At 58.8% G+C, this 23,041-nt stretch overlaps 1 protein-coding gene across 1 annotated transcript; it reads right to left on the reverse strand.

Annotated features, from left to right (window-relative positions):
- Window positions 1-254: 254 nt before the first annotated feature.
- LOC115896478 (tubulin polymerization-promoting protein-like) lies at window positions 255-21,876 on the reverse strand. Its single transcript, XM_030927369.1, has 5 exons — window positions 21,841-21,876; window positions 8,268-8,582; window positions 3,407-3,501; window positions 2,069-2,181; window positions 255-314 (listed from the first exon to the last, which is right to left on the reverse strand). The coding sequence occupies exons 2-5, from the start codon at window positions 8,576-8,578 to the stop codon at window positions 255-257; spliced, it is 579 nt and encodes a 192-aa protein (XP_030783229.1). The 5' UTR covers window positions 8,579-8,582; window positions 21,841-21,876.
- Window positions 21,877-23,041: the final 1,165 nt, after the last annotated feature.

Below are 23,041 nucleotides of genomic sequence, written 5' to 3' on the forward strand. Positions count from 1 at the left end.
TGTACTCCACACAGTGGAAACGGCCTTTTCTGAGGCCCCTCAGGAGACAAATCCTCATTGCCTGAGTCCCCGACAGTCTTGCTGTGTCGCCTTTACTGCTTGACTCTTCAGGGTGCAGGGATTGCATCTGCCTTTTGGGAACAACGGGAAAGTAAGCCCCCACTTCCTTACCGCCAGAATCCACACTTCCTTCTCACGCCAATCATATCACAGGTCCAGGCTGAAGAGCAAGAGAAAAGCAGCGTCGCTCTCGCTCACTCCAGACCAAAGTGCGAAGTGGGTGGGCTGCCCTGGTCGACACGGTAGCCACGGACCTGGAGCAGGACGAGCCACAGACAAAGCTCCTCAGACACCGGATTAAAGAAGGAAGAGGTTTTTTTACTCGGCTGGGAGCGTCGGCAGACTCATGTCTTAAGAGCCGAGCTCGGCCGGGTGTGGTGGCTCAAGCCTGTAATCTCAGCACTTTGGGAGGCCGAGACAGGCGGATCACGAGGTCAGGAGATCGAGACCATCCTGGCTAACACGGTGAAACCCCGTCTCTACTAAAAAAATACAAAAAACTAGCCGGGCGAGGTGGCGGCGCCTGTAGTCCCAGCTACTCGGGAGGCTGAGGCAGGAGAATGGCGTAAAACCCGGGAGGCGGAGCTTGCAGTGAGCTGAGATCTGGCCACTACACTCCAGCCTGGGCCACAGAGCGAGACTCCGTCTCAAAAAAAAAAAAAGAAAAAAAAAAAGAGCCGAGCTCCCCAAGAAAGAAATTCTCAGCCTTTTTAAAGGCTTACAACTTTAAGGGGTCCACATGAAAGCATCATGATAAATTGAGCAAGCGTGGGGAACGTGGCCAGGGGACTACATGCATCAGCTAACAGAACAAAAAGTTTTACAATACTTTTTTCATACAGTGTCTGGGATTTACAGATAACACAAGTAGTTTAGGTCAGGGGTTGATGTTATTATCATTACTTTTTTTAACTCCTAGGGCTGGGTGGTGATGCCAAGGTTGTCTGGCTATTTATCTTACTTTTGGTCTCTTTCTAACTTTTTGCTTTCTCTCCTTCCTCTCGTCTTGTGAACTAGGCAAGGTGGGGGGAGGAGGGCAGCAGGAGTAGTAGTGGTCTCCTTCCTTAAACCCAGGGCGCCTCATAAAGCCATGGCCGTTGGGAGGATGAGGGACAAAGGGGCATGAGGAGGGGGAAAGCGTGAAATGGACTCAGGTGTTGGTGAAACAATGCACGCAGTGGTCTATTTCCAAGACAAGGTGCCTTGAACCGTTTAGGGCAGCAAACTACAGAAAAACAGCATGTACTAGGCCCCTGCTTGGATTGCCGACGCCTGCTTGTCGGCCTCTCCTTCCCCACCTTCCTACCTGCTTAGCTGCCCTCACCTGAACCAAAGAAGTTTAGTCTAAGATCCAAGTTTACTAACCTGCAAAAAGAGCTCGCTTTGTCTGTTATCAGTCTGCCCAGCTACTCAGCTCATAAGTCAAATACCTGAAAGCCCCTGAGCTGACTAGGATTGTTAATGCACTGTGGTCCGCAACAAAATGCAGCAAGACAACCCTAAAAAAAAAACACACACATACACACCTAAAAACCCCTACCCAACAACCAATAGGCGACGTCCAGGAAGAGGCGACCCCAGAGTACTCAGCCTAGGAGGAAACCCGGGGAGGGACCTCCGCAGCTGGTTCTGAGCACAGAGGTCAGCCACCGTGGCTCTGACTGAATTCGGCGCATTTCTTCTCAGGCTCACAAGTGGAGGGAATTCTCTAGCAAGTTTTTCGTTGGCCGTCCTGTGAGCTCAGGAATTCGGTCACTGGCTTAACTCAGGGCACAGTTTCACCATGACCCACGCCAGGAAGGGTTTTCTCTCCTGAGAAGGTCCAGCCAGTGTGTTGAAGGGCATCCTCCCTCCTGTCCCTGCAGCCCTCCTCCCTCAGCACTCAAGGCATTTCCAATTCTTGTCAGCTGGGGGTCTCCAAGGACTCCTATCTGAATGCCTTCAATGCGGGGTCAGCTGCTGACGCTAGCCTTTGGGGGTGAGGATGGGAAGGTGGACAGGGATGCACCCCTTTCTGGTAGCAGGGGACCCTCAAGGACCCCCACCCGTGAGGAAGTTGCCCACAGTCAGGGGCCCTCTTGCCGGCTGAAGTCTGCTGGGTCTCACTCTGGTGCCCAGAACCTGCAGCCCATGGACATCCTGTCTGTCAGGGGCACACACGAGGTACACAAGTAAGAGGAACAGCTAGGCTGGGGCAGGTGCCCAGGACGACACAGGGGGAAGGGGCAGGAACCTGACATAGTTCTCCAGCACTCGGGGGCCTCTGCAGGGCAGCCTGCTATGGCCAGAGAGGCTGAGACGGTGTTGCTGGACCACTAACGGTGAGAGCAGGTCCCCCAGGACAAACGCCCCGTCTTGTAGCCTGGAGTGGCTGCGAGGGCCTCTTCCAAAGGTTTTCTTGCCCAACTCAGGACAACTGGCTTTATTCACCAAGGTCTGCAGTTAATGTCCCCTGACACCTGCAGGTATTGTGGCCCCAATGCCGTCTAAAGATTGAGGCAAACACCCTCAAACACACCTGCACACCCTCCCCCCACCACCTGCACACCCACTCTTAGTCCCCATGTGCTGCTGTAACAAAATACCTGAGATGCAGTAATTTTAAAGAACAGAAACTTATTTCTCCCTGTTCTGGATGCTGGAAGTTCAAGATTCAGGAGCCAGCAGGTCTGGTGTCTGGTGAGGGGGGCACTCAACTTCCAAGGTGGTACCTTTCTGCTGCATCCTGTGGTAGGGACAGACACGGTGTCCTCACGTGCAGGTGCTGGAGGGAGAGAGGTCTCTGCTGACTGAGGCTGGTCTGCAAGGCCCTTCATCCCCCTCCATGGCCCTAACTACTCCTAACACCATCGCACTGGCCATTGGGTTACCACGCCTAAATTTTGTAGAGACAAAACCCACAGCACACCCACCACCCCCAACCCCCCCATACCACATACACCATGCACACAGCCACACCCACACACCACCATACCCACACCCCATTACACACCCACACACCCCATACCCGTACCTCATACGCACCCACACACCCCACACCCGCACCCCATACGCACACCACGACACCCAGACCCGCACCCCAACGCAACCCGCACACCCACGCCCGCACCCCATACGCACCCGCACACCCCACGCCCGCACCCCATACGCACCCGCACACCCCACGGCCCGCACCCCATACGCACCCGCACACCCCAACGCCCGCACCCCCATACGCACCGTACACCACACGCCCGCACCCCATACGCACCCGCACACCCCACACCTGCACCCCATACGCACACGCACACCCCAGACCTGCACCCCATACGCACCGCACACCCCACAACCTGCACCCCATACGCACCTGCACACCCCCAGACCTGCACCCCATTACAGACCCACTTGGTCTCATCCAAGTTCAAGTGGCGTCGTCGGGGTCCAGCTCCTTCTTCACCTTCCCTGTGTAAACAGGACAAGGACCCGACGTCGGCTAAGCTCAGCCGGCCCATCCACCCTAAGGCCAGGAGTGCACGGCCCGTCCAGATCTGACCTCTCCGCTAGGACAATAATTTGCTCTGGAAGCCGAGTGGACGAGCTCACGGCAGACAGGTGGACAGGCCTGGAGGACAGACATTGCCCTTAGCAGTGAGCGAAGGGAAGGCAGACACCAGGGTCCTTTGCTCCAGCAAAGCATCAGACAAGACCCAGCACTGCACAGACCAAGTCATGTCACGCACAGACACTGTGGAGGGATGTGGCCACAACCCAGGATGGGCCTGGCGTGGGCTCCTGTCCTCAACACACAAAGGCCAGACAGCTGGATGGAGGGTGCGAGAGGCCTGCAGACCCTGGTACCCGCCCAGATCACTGTGGAGCAGGTTCCAGGCCATGAGGGACCCAGAACGTCCAACTGACACGTGGAAAGGACGAGCTCCCAGCCCACGCCTGGACCGTGCACCAGACATGCCAAGAGCCTGCACACAGGTCTGTGGTCACCTGAGCCCCACCAGCCAGGGCCTCCAGTCAAGCCCTGGGAAAGGTGCAGCCGGACAGGGGACCAGCTTCACCCTCCCCCGGGGTGGCTCTGGGCTTACCCTGACAATGTCTGGGGAAGGTCCCACAGAGTCTAAGCCACTTCTCAAACTCTGAACAAAGGCTGCCAGGCCTCAAAGGTGTGTAAGCAGACCCATCACCCGACGGCGCCAACTACAAACTCCACCTGGTATCCAATAAACGATTCCCACGCACACAAAGGGGCAGGAAAACACAGCCCCAAACCAGGGGAGACTCAAAGCTGAGATCAGGGAATCAGCAGACAAAGTTTAAGAACGGTGACTACAGACATGCTCTGTAGAACCGGGTAATGGGCAGAGGCTAGAACAGTTTGGAGAGCTTAAAGACAGGAAAATGAGGGAAAGTTTGGAACTTCCCAGAGACTTGCTGAATGGCTGTGATTCAAATGCTGATAGTGACATGGACAGTGAATTCCAGGCTGAGGTGGTCTCAGATGGAGATGAGGAACTCAATGGGAATGGGGGCAAAGGTCACTCTTGCTATGCTTTAGCAGAGACTGACAACATTGTGGCCCTGCTCTAGAAATCTGTGGAGCTTTGAACTTGAGAGAGATGATTTAGGGCACCTGGTGGAAGAAATTTCTAAGCACTAAAGCGTTCAAGAGGTGACCTGGCTGCTTCTAAAAGCCTATGCTCGCTTGCATCAACAAAAAAATGACCTGAAACTGGAACTGACATTTAAAAGGGAAGCAGAGTGTCAAAGCTTGGAAAATTTGCAGCCCAGCCATGTGGTAGAAAAGAAAAAAATCATTTTCTGGGGAGGAATTCAAGAAGGCTGCAGACATTACATAACTAAAGACGAGTCAAATGTTAATAGTCAAGACAATGGAGAAAATACCTCAGAGACATTTCAAAGACCTCTGCGCAGTTGCTGCTCAGGCAGGCCTGATGGTCTACGAGGGAAAGAAGGTTTCGTGGCCAGGCCCAGGGCCCCAATACTCTGTGAAGCATTGGGACATGGTGCCATGGTGCTCTGTGTTCCAGCCATGGCTAAAGGGACCAAGGTACAGCTTGGGCCAATGCTTCAGAGAGTGCAAGCCCCAAGCCTTGGCAGCTTCCACGTGGTGTTGGGTCTGTGGGAAGGCAGAAGGCAAGAGGTGAGGTTTGGGAACCTCCACCTAGATTTCAGAGGATGTATGGAAAAGCCACGGTGTCCGGGCAGAAGTCTGCTGCAGGGGCAGGGCCTTCACGGAGAACCTCTGCTAGGGCAGTGCAGGGGAGAAATGTGAGGTTGGAGGCCTCACCCCACACAGAGTCCCCACTGGGGCACTGCCCAGTGCAGCTGTGACAAAAGTGCGACCGTCCCCCAGACCCCAGAATGGTACATCTGACAGCCTGCACCATATCATCTGGAACAGCTACAAGCACTCAACACCAGTCTGGGAAAAGAGCCACAGGGGCTGTACCCTACAGAGTCACAAGGGCAGGGCTGCCCACGGCCGTGGGAGCCCATCCCTTGCATCAGTGTGGCCTGGATGTGAGACAAGGAATCAAAGAAGATTATTTGGGGGCCTCCAGATGTAATGACTGCCCTGCTGGGTTTCAGATTTGCAGCCTGCAGCCCCTTTGTTTTGGCTGATTTCTCCCTCTGGGGATGGGTCTATTTACCCAATGCCTGTACCTAATCTGTATCTTGGAATTAACTCACTTGTTTTTGATGTTACAGGCTCACAGGCAGAAGGAACTTGCTTTGTGTCAGATAAGACTTTGGACTCTGGACTTCTGAGTTAATGCTGGAATGAGTTAAGACTTTGGGGCACCGTTGGGAAGGCATGATTGTGTTTTGCAATGTCAGAAGGACAAGAGATTTGAGAAGAGTCAGGGGCAGAATGATATAGTTTGGCTCTGTATTCCCACCCACATCTCATGTTGAATTGTAATTCCCAATGTTAGGGGAGGGTCCTGGTGGAAGGATCATGGGGATGGACTTCCCCCTTGCTGTTCTCTGTTCTCACGATAGTGAGTGACTTCTCATGAGATCTGGTTGTTTAAAAGCACTTCCCCCTTTGCACTCTCTCCTGCTCTGCCATGTGAAGACATGCATGCTTCTCCTTCATCTTCTGCCATGACTGTAAGTTTCCTGATGCCTCTCAGCCAGCCTGAGGAACTGTGAGTCAATTAAACCTCTTTCCTCCACCAATGACCAGTCTCAGGTGGTTCTTTACAACAGTGTGAGGACAGACTAACACACCACAGCACATCAGCACCAAGCTGCTGAAAAGTAGTAATAAGGTCAAAATCTCAGAAGCGCTGAGAAAAACAGCCACTGTGCAGAAAGGTGCTGTCACAGCAGCCTGGGGCCAGGGTCCCCTGGAAGGCGAGGCCAGTCACGGCTGGCGTCTGGGGTGACAATCCCGTGCTAGGGATTGTTCACAGCTCCAACGACAGGAACAGAGCGGTTTATGCTAAAGCTCACCTTCCCTCCGGGGTCTGGATTTTGGTACCTGCCTGGCAAGGGGGTGCCCTATGACCAGACCCCAGTGACCCTGGGCACCAAGTCTCTGATGAGCTTCCCTGGTGGGCATTTCACACGTGTTCTCACAGCTCACTCCTGGGAATTAAGCACGTCCCACATGCCTCTGCTGGGAGTGGATCTCGGCCTCACACTGGATTCCCTTGGATGTCACCCACACTCTTGTCCCTCCTCTGCTGCCGTTGGCGCCCATCCCTATAATAAATCATGGCCATAAGTGCCTGAACAGAGCCAGTGGAGACAGGTGGAATGTCACCATGGGAACCAGTGGGACCCATGGATCCAGGCTCCGCAAATGCCGCTGGAGGTCAGAACAGCTGGGAGGCGCTGCACAGGCAGCCTCCCAGGTGAGGGCTCAGTCTCCAGGACTGCCCCACCGGCTGATGCCAACTGAAAGCCACACACAATCCACACAAACCACAACTTCCCAACACGAGCCACACAGACCACAACTTCTCAACACACAAGTCACACAAGACAACCTCCCAACATGTGAGCCCCACAGATCACGACCTCCCAACACGTGAGTCATGCAAACCACAACTTCCCAACACATAAGCCACACAGACCACAGCAACTTCCCAACACGCAAGCCATGCAGACCACAACCTCCCAACATATAAGCCACACAGACCACGGCAGCTTCCCGACATGCAAGCCATGCAAACCACAACTTCCCAACACATAAGCCACATAGACCACAGCAACTTCCCAACACATGAGCCACACAGACCACAACCTCCCAACACACAAGCCACACAAACAACCTCCCAACACATGAGCCACGCAGACTACAACTTCCCAACATATGAGCCACACAGACAACCTCCCAACACGTGAACCATGCAGACTACAGCAACTTTCCAACACGTGAGCCACACAAACCACAACTTCCCAACACACAAGCCACACAGACCACAACTTTCTAACACATGAGCCGTGCAAACCACAACCTCCAAACACATAAGCCACACAGACCACAGCAATTTTCCAACACACGACCCATGCAGACCACAACCTCCCAACACACGAGCCACACAAACAAATTCCCAACACATGAGCCATGCAGACCACAAATCCCCAACACATAAGCCACACAGACCACAGCAACTTCCCGACACGTGTGCTATGCAAACCACAACCTCCCAACATGCGAGCCAAGCAGACCACAACCTCCCAACACACAAGCCACGTAGACCACTGCAACTTCCCAGCAGGCGCAGGCAAACAGAAGCAGACGCCTCTGAAATGCCCCCACTTCAGCATTCTTTACATCCCACCCCATGTGCATTTTGAAGACTTAATATGAAAAAAACCATAAAGTTCAATTTAATGTTTTCTACAGACTACATGTTGAAACAAAACGTTGGATATAGAAGTGAAATAAAACCTGCCGGGATTAATGTCACCTGCATTGCTCTACTTCTCTTATCAGGGCTAGTAGAAAGCCTGAGACTGCAGACAGCCTGTGCTGTTCCATTGGAGACACTGGGTCTAGAATGTCTCCTGCCAGAAGGAGAGTGCAGTCAGCTGAGTGGGCTCCACCATTACACAGACCATCTATGGCAGGAGCCACGGGAACAGGGTCAGTGGCCTATCATGGACCATCTGTCGGATCCAACACCAGCCCACAGACCCCATGAGCCAGGTCCCTCGGCCCGTGAGCCCGGCGCACTCACTTGATCTTGCTGAAGACGATGTCCATGTCGGTGACCGTTGCGTTCCTGCCGTCGATTACCTGGCAGTCCTTGCACAGCTTTGACCAGTTCTTGCCGTGCATCTCCCTCCCGGTGGCCCTGGTGCCCCCGTGCACCATGAAACGCCGGAAGGCCTCCTCCAGGGCACTGAGCTCGGGGGCCTTGGCTGCCCACTCACCGGCACCCTCTGACTCCAGCAACAGCCTCTTGGCCGCCCGGTCCTTTGAGGGGTCCCCCGGGGACTTGGGGGCCGTCTTGTTGGCAGCTTTGGTGGGCTTGGCCTTGTCAGCCATGTTGCTGTGGAGGAAGGAGAGGAGAAAGGTGTCACCCAGGCCATGTCCCCACTGACCTGGGTGCAGCCCAGGAGACCCGCCATACCAACGAGCATCAGGACGTGGCTGAGACAGGCAGGCCCTCTCAGGGTGACGTGGCGAGGGCTGAGACGGGCAGGCCCTCCCGGGGAGACGTGGCGAGGGCTGAGACGGGCAGGCCCTCCCGGGGAGACGTGGCGAGGGCTGAGACGGGCAGGCCCTCCCGGGGTGACGTGGCGAGGGCTGAGACGGGCAGGCCCTCCCGGGGAGACGTGGCGAGGGCTGAGACGGGCAGGCCCTCCCGGGGAGACGTGACGAGGGCTGAGACGGGCAGGCCCTCCCGGGGAGACGTGGCGAGGGCTGAGACGGGCAGGCCCTCCCGGGGAGACGTGGCGAGGGCTGAGACGGGCAGGCCCTCCCGGGGAGACGTGGCGAGGGCTGAGACGGGCAGGCCCTCCCGGGGAGACGTGGCGAGGGCTGAGACGGGCAGGCCCTCCCGGGGAGACGTGGCGAGGGCTGAGACGGGCAGGCCCTCCCGGGGAGACGTGGCGAGGCTGAGACGGGCAGGCCCTCCCGGGAGACGTGGCGAGGGCTGAGACGGGCAGGCCCCCCCGGGGCGACGTGGCGAGGGCTGAGATGGGCAGGCCCTCCCGGAGCTGGGCGTGAGGCCCCTCAGACCCTCGGAGCCAGCTGCCCTGGAGGCATGCGTGTCCAGCTGCTGGGCAGAGCGGAGCCAAGCAAGGCCTTGCCCACTGCCGTCATTGGGCCAAGGACTCCCTAAGCTAGATAAAGCCAGCAGCATGCAGAGCCCAGGGTGGGAGCTGAGCTGGGTGCCAGGGGCTCCAGGCCGAGCAGGCTCAGGGTGTGACTGGCAGCATCACAGCCCATCCCGGGTCCTCCCCGCTGCCACACTTTTCCACTGCCCCTCCTGTGGACGCCTGCTCTGCAGCTCTGGGGGACACCTGAGGACCACACCCTCCCCGGGCTCCGTGACCATGACAGGACGCCTTCCTCCGGGAGGGTCCACAGCGGTCCTGCGACAGCCGCTCCCACCCCAGTGCAGAGCCTCTGACCGTAGATGGAGGTTTGGGCTGGGGAGGGGGTGGTGTGTGATGGCCCTGGGGGCACCTGAGGATGCTCTGCCCAGGTGCCCTGGGCCTGCCGAGCCCACGGTGCCCCAGCCAGGGGAAGGGACTGCGGCTGTGCAGGGTTGAGGCAGTGGTGGGGGCACCGGCGTCGGGGCGCAGGGACGCCCTCTGGACTTTGCAAGGCGCCCACCCCCAGAGCAGGCGGCTGGGCTGTGGGGTTGAGAAGACTGAGGGGTGCTGCCCAGGGAGGGTTCGGGGACGCAGGGCTATGCCACAGGGTGGGGCTGCCGAGGCCGCCTCCCCACCACGCATGGTGAGACCCAGTCAGGCCCTGAAGGACTCAGAGCGAGGTGCTGGGCTCTGCACCACAGCCGCTTCCCCTAGGGGGCCAGATGCCAGGTCGGCCGTCAGCACTGCGCTGAGAGCTGAACGTGGCCTCGGCCCACAGACACAAGAGCCAGTGGGAGGGTCCGTGCCGAGGACACAGGTGCATGTCCCAACCCTGGGACTCACGGAGCCCTCTCAGATCTGGAGTTCTCAGCACCAGTCATGGCCAAAGTGTGGCTCTGTCATCCTGGGGGTCCTGAGTGTGGCCCCTGCTGACCTTGAGATCCCACAAATTCCCCCAAAACAGCTGTAAAAAATACCAGGGGCACTCCCTACACTGAGGACCTTAAGAGCCTCAGGCCCCTCCCATTCACCCCTTTCCCTGGAAGGCACCGAAAATGCAGATGCCAACCCAGCGGAGGATGCAGGGGCAGGACCCAGTCAGGGCAGGACCACGTAGGGGCAGGATCCTCATGGGGGCAGGGCCGCGTCGGGGCAGGATCCCGGTGGGGGCAGGACCACGTGGGGGCAGGATCCTGGTGGGGGTGGGGCCACCTGGGGTCAGGATCCTGGGGGTAGAAGGGCCGGGTCAGGTGTTGAGCCAGGAACAGTTTCCCGTTTTAATCGCTGACACCATTTCTTTGTCTGAAACAGGAGCTTCTCACAGGCCTGGCCTGTGTTTCCACTGGGCCCTCTGCAGCAGGGAACACTGGGCAGGAGGAGCGGTTGCAAAATTCCCAGAAGCAATGGTGGGTTTTGTGAGCACCCAGAACAGTGGTGGGCGTGCGGGTCAGAGGAAAAGAACCTTCTGGGATGCTTCAAATTCAGGGCTGCGTTCTGTGGTCTTATCGCCTGTGGGGACGCGCCTGAACAAAGACCCTTATTCACACACCTCAGTGAGTCATCTGAGAACCTGCACCCCGTGGGACCCGCCTGGGAGCAAAGGGATGAGGGAAGCCCCTCGGCGCCGCCTTCAGGGCTCGCGCAGGACGTCCCGCCCATCAGCATGTGCTTTGCACGAGTTTTTAATAAGCCTGGAGGTTGGCCTTGGAAGGCTGAGCGGGACATAAAGCGTCCTGCCCTCGTGAGGCCTTCAGTGGGGCAGGTGAAAAACAAACACACAAGTAATGAAACATCAGGCAGCGAGGAGTGAAGAGGAGAAACTGAGGCAGGTCAGAGGGAGGCCAGCAGGCAATTTCAGACCCGGCGGAAGAGGATGCGTGTGAGCAGAGATCCAAGCAGGCGGGAGTCACGGTGCGTGAGAACGGTCCAGCGCACGGCCCCTGCGCCTAGGTACCCCTGCGCCCCTGCTGGGCAGGCACCACCTTTGCTGGGCTCAGCCCCTCTCAGCACAGCAAGCAGCATGAGATGGCACGAGCGAGAGCGCTGTGGGGGTCGCGGGGGAGAAGGCAGAAAGGAATAGGGGTCAGGCCATCGCCAGATCTACTGAAGACAGACACTGGCTTCAAACGTTCTGAGGAAAAATGCTTCCGGCCGGGACTTGGATACCCTCGTCCACTGTCCCCACTCAGGCTGAGGGGAGGGAGGCCACCTGCAGTGGGTGTGAGCTCAGAGACGTGGCCATACCCCCTGCAGAGGTGCTTGGTGACTGGGCTTCCCAGGAAGACGAGGGTGACAGCCGTCAACAGCCGACAAGAAGGAGTAGATGCAGGAACCCACGGCCGTCACGGGAGTGAGGCCTCGGGCGCTTGGGAGGGCCAAGGACCAGGCCAGGCGGTTCTGGAGGGAAAAGCGGAACCCGTCCCAACTCAGCCCCAGCCTTTCTGCACCAAAGGGGTGGAGCGGTGCCGACCTCAGACGCCGGCTGCCAGAAATGCTTCCAGAGCCGGCTCTGCGTGGGGTGCACGCTCAGGGATCTCACACGGGGACTTGCCTCAGAGCCCATCGGAGCTTCGCTGTTCTAGGTTCTTGTAGTTTTGTTTTACCTCAAACAGGCATTAGCTTAACAAAATATTTTTTTAAGGTTTTTAAACTAAAATAGACAGAATGAATTAGGTGTGACGTGCTGCTGTCAAAGACAGCCAGGCTGCTGCTGGGTCTGGAGGAGAAGGACGCGGCTGCAAACCACGAGCAGGAGCAGAGGAGACGGGAGTCGCACTGTCTGGATCGCTTCATTAGACCCATGTGCTGTTTCCACAATGACGGTAATAGAACACATTTAATTTTAAGAGAACGTGGAGGTGTCAGAGGGACAATGAGCCTGGGCGGGCACCTCTCCCTTGGCGCTCACCATCAAGCATAGTATGCGGCTGTGCCAGCTACTTCTCCTTAGACGGGTGGAGGTCAGGCGTCCTCCACTTTCCCACAGTTTCTGGACGCAGCGCACCTGAGCCCTGGGTGCAGACCCTCACAGCGTTTCTCCTAGAGGCTCTGCTTTGTCACTGTGAGGGTAAAGAAGGTCGTGTAGCAGAAGAGACTCCAGGAAGACAAACTACTCATCCAGGGGTCAAAGGACAAGCTCCCAGGCATGCACCCACCATCTCCAGGCGTGTGCCGTGAGCCCCCAGGGGGTTGCTCTGCACTCCCAGGCCTGTGCCCACCATCCCAGTTGTGCCCTGAACTCCCAGGCCTGTGCCCACCACCCCAGCTGTGCCCTGTACTCCCAGGCCTGTGGCTTGTATGCAGCTGTGCACCTGCATGCTCTCCCACTGGCCGGCACCTCCCTGGTAGGAGGGACATGCCCAGCCCTGCCCTGACCCAGGTGCCTGCTCACAGCACATGCCCCTTCCCTGGCCAGACCCCATGGGAGTCCAAATGGGGCCTGGCCAGGACCTGCTTGGAGGCTGAGCCCACCCCACTCGCGCCCCCATCCCCAAGGCCTCCCCAGGGAGTCAGGATGGTGCCTATGGGTCACCCACAGGTGTGAACCAGACTGTGTTGTCCAACTGGCATTTTCAAAACAGGCTTGGAGAGGGCAGAAGACAAGGGCAGAGGTGACACCACAGATCTCAAAGCGGGGCAGGCAGAGGCAGACCCCAGAGGGTGGCTGTCCTGGGGAACGAAGCGTCCTCACTGGCCGGGGAACACCTGCCCCAGGTGCATCGCCAGTTCCAAGGACTTGGCCACCCAGGCGGAGCTTCGTCCCAGACACCCCAGGCCACCTTGCCCCCAACCCCATGGGCTGTCCCTGTTCCCAAAAGTCCCCACAGAAAATCAACTGGGCCCAATTTGTCAGAATGAATCTCCTGGGAAACGCCTTAAGACTGGATGCTGGACTGCCCGAAGCCAAACTTACAGAAAAGCTGACAGAACAGAATTGATAGGGCTGGAGAAACAGCAGCCGCCTCTTATCACAGAGCTGTCCAGGGGCTGGAAACCCGGGTGTCCACGTGGCATCAGTAAGCAGGGCCAGGGGCAGTCACTAGACTGACCAGGGCTCTGTCACTAGGACCAGGGGTCTCTCACTGGGCCAGAGGATTCTACTAGAACCTGGGGTCTGTCAGTCACCAGAGCCGGGGCCTGTCCCTTGGGCCTGGAGCCTGTTACTAGGACCTGGAGTCTGTTACTAGGACCTGGAGCCTGTTACTAGGACCTGGAGCCTGTTACTAGGACCTGGAGCCTGTTACTAGGACCTGGAGCCTGTTACTAGGACCTGGAGCCTGTTACTAGGACCTGGAGCCTGTTACTAGGACCTGGAGTCTGTTACTAGGACCTGGAGCCTGTTACTAGGACCTGGAGCCTGTTACTAGGACCTGGAGTCTGTTACTAGGACCTGGAGCCTGTTACTAGGGCCTGGAGTCTGTTACTAGGACCTGGAGTCTGTTACTAGGACCTGGAGTCTGTTACTAGGGCCAGGGTTTTGCACCTTCGGCCTGGAGCCTGTTACTAGGACTTGGGGTCTGTCACTAGTGTCAGGGGCCTGTCCCTTCAGCCTGGAGCCTGTTACTAGGGCCTGGGGTCTGTCACTAGGGCCAGTTGCTGTTTTAAAGGTAGCAGCAGCCTCGTTGCTCCCTTGTTCACTGCCCACGCCCACGGGGGGGTGGCGCCTACAGAGCCCACGCGACCGCTCTCGGGGTGGCTGAGCCTTGCTGTCAGAGGCTGGTGGACAGGCCATGCTCACATAACAGGAGTGCCGGGTTAGAGGTTGAGGCAGGAGCCACGGAGCCAGTGGGAGCCACCACCCGCCTCAGCTCCTCACCCCTCCCTGGGGCCTGAGATCCCAGAGTCGGTCCTCGGCCCTGCTCAGGCTTTGGCCTCCCTGGGAACCTCTGTCCTGGTCGCAGGTGTCCTGCAGGCCCCCTGGGTTGTGCTGGGCTGGACCAGGCCGGGAAGTGACCTCTGACAGCTCCAACTGCCCTGGAGAAGCCACCAGCAGCTTCTCCAGAACAAGACTCTCCCTTGGGCTGTGACTGCATGAGGCCATCGGGTCCAAGGGAGATGGGGAGGGGCTGCACTCCTTCAAGGATGAGAAGACTGAGGCGCAAGCAGCTGTCCCACCATGGGCCAGGGAACAAGGCAGCTCCAGGCCTGCCATGCCCAGGATGGACACCGCACCGCCCCTGCCAGCCCCCACTCCTTATTTCAGAGCCCACTTGAGCACAGAGTGCAGGTGGCTGTGCAGCGGTGCCACTGACTTCATTTCTATTGTTTTTCAACTTTTACTTCCTCCTCCTCTTCAGAGACAGGAGACAGTAAGAGAAATGGCTTCTCTCCTCACCCATACGGGTGCTTGCTGCTCGTGGCCCCAATGACTGCTGACTGAGGACTGATGGCCAGAGGGAGGCAGCGGGTATGTGAAGTTGCCTGGCAGGTGCGGCTGTTGGTGGCATTCCCTGGGCAGAGGCCACGTTGGACATTTGTGAACAAATGAGCAGGTTGGGATTACAGGTTATGGAATCTGGGAAATGTGGTCTGTGACGCCATGCGCCCTGGGGGATCACGTGGAGCCCACATGGGCGGCGACCTTTGATCATACCAAGAAGTCAGACGTGGGACACAGAGCCCGCATGGAGGAACGCACGCACCAATCCCTTCCCTGAGCTGCACTGAACGGGGAAAGGGCTCCAGGTGGCCTTCACTGCTGGGCTTAAAGAGGGGTTAAGAACCTCCCTTCCCTTCCAGAACCTCACTTTTCAACGACGTCAGCACAACTGGGGTCCTCAGAGGAGGCGCTCACCCTTCCACAATGGAAGGGAGAAGCCCGGCTTTCTCAACGGATGAGGCTGCAGAAGGCAGTTGGTATGATGCAAAGACAGAAAGCTGCTGCCTGCTCCCACTCTTTTGAAAGATTTTTTATATTTCTTCCCCAAAGAAAGTCATGCATTTGGACATTCAGACATTAAATTACAATTCACAATTAAGTAGTGCTTGCACAGTTAAAGGAGAAACCTGGAACTCAGAACAGTCTTAATTTTTGTATCAGGAAATAAGATTTAGGGACAGCTGATGTTTTTCTTAATTCTTTTTCTGAGAACCGCGTGCCACTTTCCTGCAGGGCACTGCCCTTCCCCAGGTGTGATTCCAGGGGGCTGCAGACTACAGAACCCTCCCCTCCCCTGGATCCAGTAGGGCCAATCAAAGCCATTCCCAGGCAGAGCCCTGCAGCGCTGGGGAGGGGCTGCCCAACTGAGGAGGTGCTGCTGAGTTGATGTGCCCTGGAGGCCCTGGCGGGGAGATGGCCTGGAGGTGAAATGCCCAGGATGGGGAAGCCCTGGGCAGGGGAAGCCCTAGGGAGGGAGAAGCCCTGGGTGGAAGAACCCTGCGGGTGGGGGATGCACTAGGGGGCTGGATGCACTGGGGAGGGGGAAATCCCCTGGGGGGGATACACTGGGTAGGGGAATTACCTGGGGAAGGGGATACCCTGGGTGGAGATTCCATGTGGGGAGGAAGCCCTGGGTGGGGGGATGCCCTGGGTGGGGAATCCTTGTGGGGATTGTCCTGGGTGGTGGAGCCTTGGGGAAGGAATGGCCTAGGGGGTGGCTCTGGGAGGGGTAGCTCTGGGAGGTAGATATATTGGGAGGGGGATGTCACCTTAGGGGGATACCTGTTGCTGATGCCCTAGGAGGGAAGCCCTGTGAGGGAGATCATCAGGGTGGGGGGTGCCATGGGTGGGAGATGCAGTGAGTGGAAGCTGTCCTGGGTGGGTGTTCTACTGTGTGGGGGATCACCTGGGTGGGAGCTGCCCCAGGTGGGGGATCATGCAGGTGGGGGATCATCTGGGTGGGGTAGGCCCTGGGTGGGGGATCATCTGGGTGGAGGCTGCCCTGGGTGGAAGATCATATCACGGGGATGTGGTGGGTTATGGCCCTGTGGCACCCCCTAACACACACACACCAAGAAGAAGGTGGTCTCCCTAGGAGGAGGATCCACGCAGGGCAGCTTAAGGTTTGGCTCGTGGATGCCGGGGACCAGGTCTGAGCCCCAGATGTGGCTGGGCCTGACCCAGGCAGCTCCACCCCTTCCTTCCCAGGAAACATCTTTTGCCCCAGCAGCAGGAACTAGGCGTGTGTAGATTCTGCTGCCTGATCCTGGCTCCTGGCTGAGGGTTTGTGGGCTCAGATGGACTTGACACCCGGCCGCAACCCTCCTGGGCGCAGCCTTCTGGACCCCCAGCCCAGGCAGAGGCAATGAGCGACTCTCCTCACCCAGAGTGTTTTCCCGAAGGCGCTTCTGCCTGAGGGCACCAGGCTGGGCCAGGTACTGCAGGGCACTGACCAGCACTGGCCTGGGGGCCCCAAGAGCCCCAAATGGCATCCCTCTCACACACTCCTCCTGTCTCACCACCAGCTATAAACAGACTCGGCTCTGCTGGCACGGTGGCATGGAGGAAGCTTTTAATTCTCAGCAGGGAGTGGCTCCCACAGGCCTGGGAGGGAACAGACTGCCTGCTCTCCAGAGAGCTCCCCAGTCTCCATCTGCGATGGGTGATCCTAATTTTCTTCAGGCAGTTCTCCTGAGCCCTGTGTGTGGCGCTTTGGCCTTTGTGCCCACGGAGGCCTCCTGCAGCCCCTCCCTCCAGGCCCTGCCCAGCCGGGTGCACGAACCCTGTTGATGGATTCCCAGGCCTAGGGCAGCCACTGCCAGTGTGAGGCTTGCAAATTAGGGTAGAGGGGTCAAAAGGAAGCCCCTTTTAGACCGTTTCTATGAGCATTTCTATGCTCATTTCCACAATGAGCATTTATAACCTTGTATAATCGTTAAAACATGTATTGCAACTTCAGGGAATTTGGGAAGATGGACCAACCGCAGCTGTAAGATTAAAATGCAGCCAGTGACCAGCTGAGTTTCCTCCATGCACACGCGGTCCAGTCCCCATGACTTCATGCTTTGTGAAGATGCAGAGCGAGTTCATGCCGGCGCCTTTCGGAATCAGGGATCCCATTAGAAACCATGAAAGCTGCAGACCCCTCCCGGGAAAACGCACACACCCTCCTGGAGCTCGCCTTCTGCAGCCGCTCCTGGAGCCCGCCCCTCCCCCACAGGCCCTCTGAGGATCACGTGGTGGGTAGGCGCTGGCACCCAGCTGCTGACAGGCACGAGAGCCCAGTTAAAGGTGCCGGCATCAGGCTGCAGCTGCCTCACTCCCCTCCACTTCCTGCCCCTTCCAGGCCTCCGTCCAGCCCCATCTCCTAGTCCCAGGCCACAGGGAGCTGGGTCACCTGCCAGGGGCAGGGGCTGGCTGGACGCGGGGGAGACCTCTCCCCCAGAGAAGTCAAGCAGGGAGGGGTGGCCGAGGTGGGCTGAGGGGCCCAGTCCTCTATGGGTCTCCCAGGGGCTCTGCATGCAGAAGAGCCAATAAACATGCCAGGTGGATCAGCGATGACACTGAGAGGGAAAGCAAACCCCCATCCAAACAGCAGCCCCCAACCCCCATCCAACAGCAGCCCCCAACCCCCATCCAAACAGCAGCCCCCAACCCCCATCAAAACAGCAGCCCCAACCCCCATCCAAACAGCAGCCCCCAACCCCCATCAAACAGCAGCCCCCCAGAACCCATCCAAACAGCAGCCCCCCAACCCCCATCCAAACAGCAGCCCCCCAACCCCCATCCAAACAGCAGCCCCCCAACCCCCATCCAAACAGCAGCCCCCCAACCCCATCAAAACAGCAGCCCCCAACCCCCATCAAAACAGCAGCCCCCAACCCCATCCAAACAGCAGCCCCCAACCCCCATCCAAACAGCAGCCCCCCAGACCCCATCCAACAGCAGCCCCCAACCCATCCAAACAGCAGCCCCCAACCCCATCAAAACAGCAGCCCCCCAACCCCATCAAAACAGCAGCCCCCCAACCCCATCAAAACAGCAGCCCCCAACCCCATCAAAACAGCAGCCCCCCAGACCCCATCAAAACAGCAGCCCCCAACCCCATCAAACAGCAGCCCCCAAACCCCATCAAACAGCAGCCCCAACCCCATCAAACAGCAGCCCCCAATCCCCATCAGAACAGCAGCCCCCAACCCCATCGAACAGCAGCCCCCAACCCATCAAACAGCAGCCCCCAACCCATCAAAACAGCAGCCCCCCCCAACCCCCATCAAAACAGCAGCCCCCAACCCCATCAAAACAGCAGCCCCCAGACCCCATCAAACAGCAGCCCCCAACCCCCATCAAAACAGCAGCCCCCCAACCCCATCAAAAACAGCAGCCCCAAATCCCCATCAGAACAGCAGCCCCCAACAACCCATCAAAACAGCAGCCCCCCAACCCCATCAAAACAGCAGCAACATCAGAAAACAGCACAGAAAAGCAGCCCACACACCCCATCCAAAACAGCAGCCCAAATCCCGATCAGAAAGACAGCCCCCCAACCCCATCAAAACAGCAGCCCCCAAACCCCCATCAAAACAGCAGCCCCCAAATCCCCATCAGAACAGCAGCCCCCCGACCCCATCAAAACAGCAGCCCCCAAACCCCCATCAAAACAGCAGCCCCCCAACCCCATCAAAACAGCAGCCCCAACCCCCATCCAAACAGCAGCCCTCGAACCCCCATCAAAACAGCAGCCCCCAACCCCCATCAAAACAGCAGCCCCAACCCCGATCCAAACAGCAGCCCCCGAACCCCCATCAAAACAGCAGCCCCCCAGACCCCATCAAAACAGCAGCCCCCAAACCCCCATGAAACAGCAGCCCCCCAGACCCCATCAAAACAGCAGCCCCCAAACCCCCATCAAAACAGCAGCCCCCAAAATCCCCATCAGAACAGCAGCCCCCCCAGACCCCATCAAAACAGCAGCCCCCAAACCCCCATCAAAACAGCAGCCCCAACCCCCCTATCAAAACAGCAGCCCCCAACCCCCATCAAAACAGCAGCCCCAACCCCCATCCAAACAGCAGCCCCCGAACCCCCATCAAAACAGCAGCCCCCCAGACCCCATCAAAACAGCAGCCCCCAAACCCCCATGAAAACAGCAGCCCCCCAGACCCCATCAAAACAGCAGCCCCCAAACCCCCTATCAAAACAGCAGCCCCCAAATCCCCATCAGAACAGCAGCCCCCCAGACCCCATCAAAACAGCAGCCCCCAAACCCCCATCAAAACAGCAGCCCCAACCCCCCTATCAAAACAGCAGCCCCAACCCCCATCCAAACAGCAGCCCCCGAACCCCCATCAAAACAGCAGCCCCCCAGACCCCATCAAAACAGCAGCCCCCAACCCCCATCAAAACAGCAGCCCCCCAGACCCCATCCAAACAGCAGCCCCCCAACCCCCATCCAAACAGCAGCCCCCCAACCCCCATCCAAACAGCAGCCCCCCAACCCCCATCCAAACAGCAGCCCCCCAACCCCATCAAAACAGCAGCCCCCCAACCCCATCAAAACAGCAGCCCCCCAACCCCATCAAAACAGCAGCCCCCAACCCCCATCAAAACAGCAGCCCCCCAGACCCCATCCAAACAGCAGCCCCCAACCCCCATCCAAACAGCAGCCCCCCAACCCCCATCAAAACAGCAGCCCCCCAACCCCATCAAAACAGCAGCCCCCCAACCCCATCAAAACAGCAGCCCCCAACCCCCATCAAAACAGCAGCCCCCCAGACCCCATCCAAACAGCAGCCCCCAACCCCCATCAAAACAGCAGCCCCCCAACCCCATCAAAACAGCAGCCCCCAAATCCCCATCAGAACAGCAGCCCCCCAACCCCATCAAAACAGCAGCCCCCCAACCCCATCAAAACAGCAGCCCCCAACCCCCATCAAAACAGCAGCCCCCCAGACCCCATCCAAACAGCAGCCCCCAACCCCCATCCAAACAGCAGCCCCCAAATCCCCATCAGAACAGCAGCCCCCCAACCCCATCAAAACAGCAGCCCCCAAACCCCCATCAAAACAGCAGCCCCCAAATCCCCATCAGAACAGCAGCCCCCCCGACCCCATCAAAACAGCAGCCCCCAAACCCCCATCCAAACAGCAGCCCCCCAACCCCATCAAAACAGCAGCCCCAACCCCCATCCAAACAGCAGCCCTCGAACCCCCATCAAAACAGCAGCCCCCAAAACCCCATCAAAACAGCAGCCCCCCAGACCCCATCAAAACAGCAGCCCCCAAACCCCCATCAAAACAGCAGCCCCCAAAATCCCCATCAGAACAGCAGCCCCCCCAGACCCCATCAAAACAGCAGCCCCCAAACCCCCATCAAAACAGCAGCCCCAACCCCCCTATCAAAACAGCAGCCCCCAACCCCCATCAAAACAGCAGCCCCAACCCCCATCCAAACAGCAGCCCCCGAACCCCCATCAAAACAGCAGCCCCCCAGACCCCATCAAAACAGCAGCCCCCAACCCCCATCAAAACAGCAGCCCCCCAGACCCCATCAAACAGCAGCCCCAACCCCCATCCAAACAGCAGCCCCCGAACCCCCATCAAACAGCAGCCCCCAGAACCCCATCAAAACAGCAGCCCCCCAGACCCCATCAAAACAGCAGCCCCCAAACCCCCATGAAAACAGCAGCCCCCCAGACCCCATCAAAACAGCAGCCCCCAAACCCCCTATCAAAACAGCAGCCACCAAATCCCCATCAGAACAGCAGCCCCCCCAGACCCCATCAAAACAGCAGCCCCAAACCCCCATCAAAACAGCAGCCCCCCAACCCCCACCAAAACAGCAGCCCCGCCACGGCCGGGGAGGGACGCGCTTCTCACCTCCCTCGGCTCCGTTTACGTAACCGAAACCGCAGAATAAAGGGCTCCTCAGATCCTCGGGCGCTGCTCCCAGGGGTGCGGGAAGGTGTCCCGGGAGCGCCTCTCCATCGCCACAGGCCCGCGGGCAGTAGCCAAGGCCCAGGGAAGCCCGAGGCTCTGCGGGGGACGGTCTGACACCCCCACCTGCCAGGACGCGGTGGTGTCAGGACCCCGAGACGACTCATTCTGGACCGTTTCTGTGGCCCGGGATCTCTCAAAACCTGCTGCGGGCAGTGGCTTCATTCCAGCCTTCCACGCCCTAATTTCCCACGGCTCACATTGGCGGCGGCCCCCTCGGCCTGGGACTAGGGAAACGGTTCGAGTCCCGGGCTGGGGAGGGCCTGGAGGGAAAGGCTGCAGGGGCGTCCCTGGCAGCGAAGAAAGACCAAAGCGCCAGGCGCAGGGCCCGGAGACGGTGACAGACCTGTCCCTGGCGCGGCGGACGGTGACCCCCGCCCGTGGCCTTTGCGAAGCCTCCCTGCCGCCTCCGGGCACCGAGCGCGCAGCGCCGAACCCCGGGCATCCTAATCTGGGGTCGCCGGGACGCGCGGGACGGCCCGGGAAGGGGGCTCGGGTGAGCGCGGGGGCAGGGGCTGCGGCGCAGGTGGCTGCTGGGGCTGATGGGCCCAGTCTGCGTCCCCGGGTGACCCCCGAGCCGTGCCCACAGGACCGAGCCCCGCGCCCGCTTACCTTGGAGACGCAGGGATTGCAGCGGCGGCGCCTCTGCTCCTCCACAGCTCGCGACCTGGTGCTCAGCTGAGGGCTCCGCCGCGGCCCCGCCCCGTGCCCGCCCCCGGCCCCCAGCGTCCCGCGCCCGCCCCCGCCCCCGTGCTCGTTGGCATCCCCGCCCCCGACCCCCCACCCGGCCCGGGAAACGTGCGAGGCGCCCCGAGGCGTCTGCCTTACAAGGCGGGTTCTGAGCAGGCCCCGCGGGCCACCGGGTATCCGCTCAGCGCAGCCAATGATGTGATCCACGCACAGTGTCCGGTTTTAAGATGCTTCCTGGGCTCCTGAGAAAATCACTACAAATGGGTTGAACAACAGGGGTTCCCTCTTAAGGCTTAGGAGGCCAGAAGTCCGACATCAAGGCCTGTGCGCTCAGGAGGTTCCCACCTCTTCCAGCTTCTGTGGCTCCAGGCGGTCCTGGGCGGTGGCCCCATGGCTCCACCTCTGCCCCTGTCCTCACGGGGCCTCCTTCCCAGAGTTTGTGTCTGTCTTCTCCTTTGCTTATCAGGACACCTGTCACTGGATTTAAGGGCCACCAGGATAAGCTGGGATAATCTCAAAATCTTTAATGGAATTACATCTACAAAGATCCTATTTTACAGTAAGGTCTTACTCTGAGGTTCTGGGTCGATGTGAATTTTTTGGGTGAGGGGCACTACCCCCCCAGCACCAAAGCTTTTCCCAGCTCCACCTGTGGCGCTGCACCAGTGACCAGCAGCGCTCACCAAGGCGCCTGCCTGCGGCTGTTTCCACGGCTTTCTGCACAGGTTCTGTGTCCGCAGTTGGGAGCACCAGGCCAGGCAGCTGTCACATAGGAGGAGGCCGGCTCTCAGGGACAAGCCCCTGCTGCCCAGCACCCTCGCCCACCCTGCCAGGGTTTGGGGTTGGGTTTTGTGGGCAGAGGTTCAGGCTGACAGTGGAGGTTGGGCAGGGCAGACACAGCGTGTTGGGTAGCACTGGAAGCCCTGGACGGAAGCGACGGCGGGAGACGCTGGGCCATCCGCGTCTGCAGTGGGAGACCAGGACAGGAGCCCAGGTCCATTGGGAGGCCCCATGTTGAAGATGGAGGCACAGGGAGTGGGGGGAGAAATGGACTCCTGGGGACAGACAGCAGCAGACATGAAAAGGCCTCCGATGCCAAGTGTGGGGATGCCGGGTCCCAGCA

This window comes from Rhinopithecus roxellana, chromosome 3 (assembly GCF_007565055.1).
Source record: "Rhinopithecus roxellana isolate Shanxi Qingling chromosome 3, ASM756505v1, whole genome shotgun sequence".
NCBI classification, from domain to species: Eukaryota; Metazoa; Chordata; class Mammalia; order Primates; family Cercopithecidae; genus Rhinopithecus; species Rhinopithecus roxellana.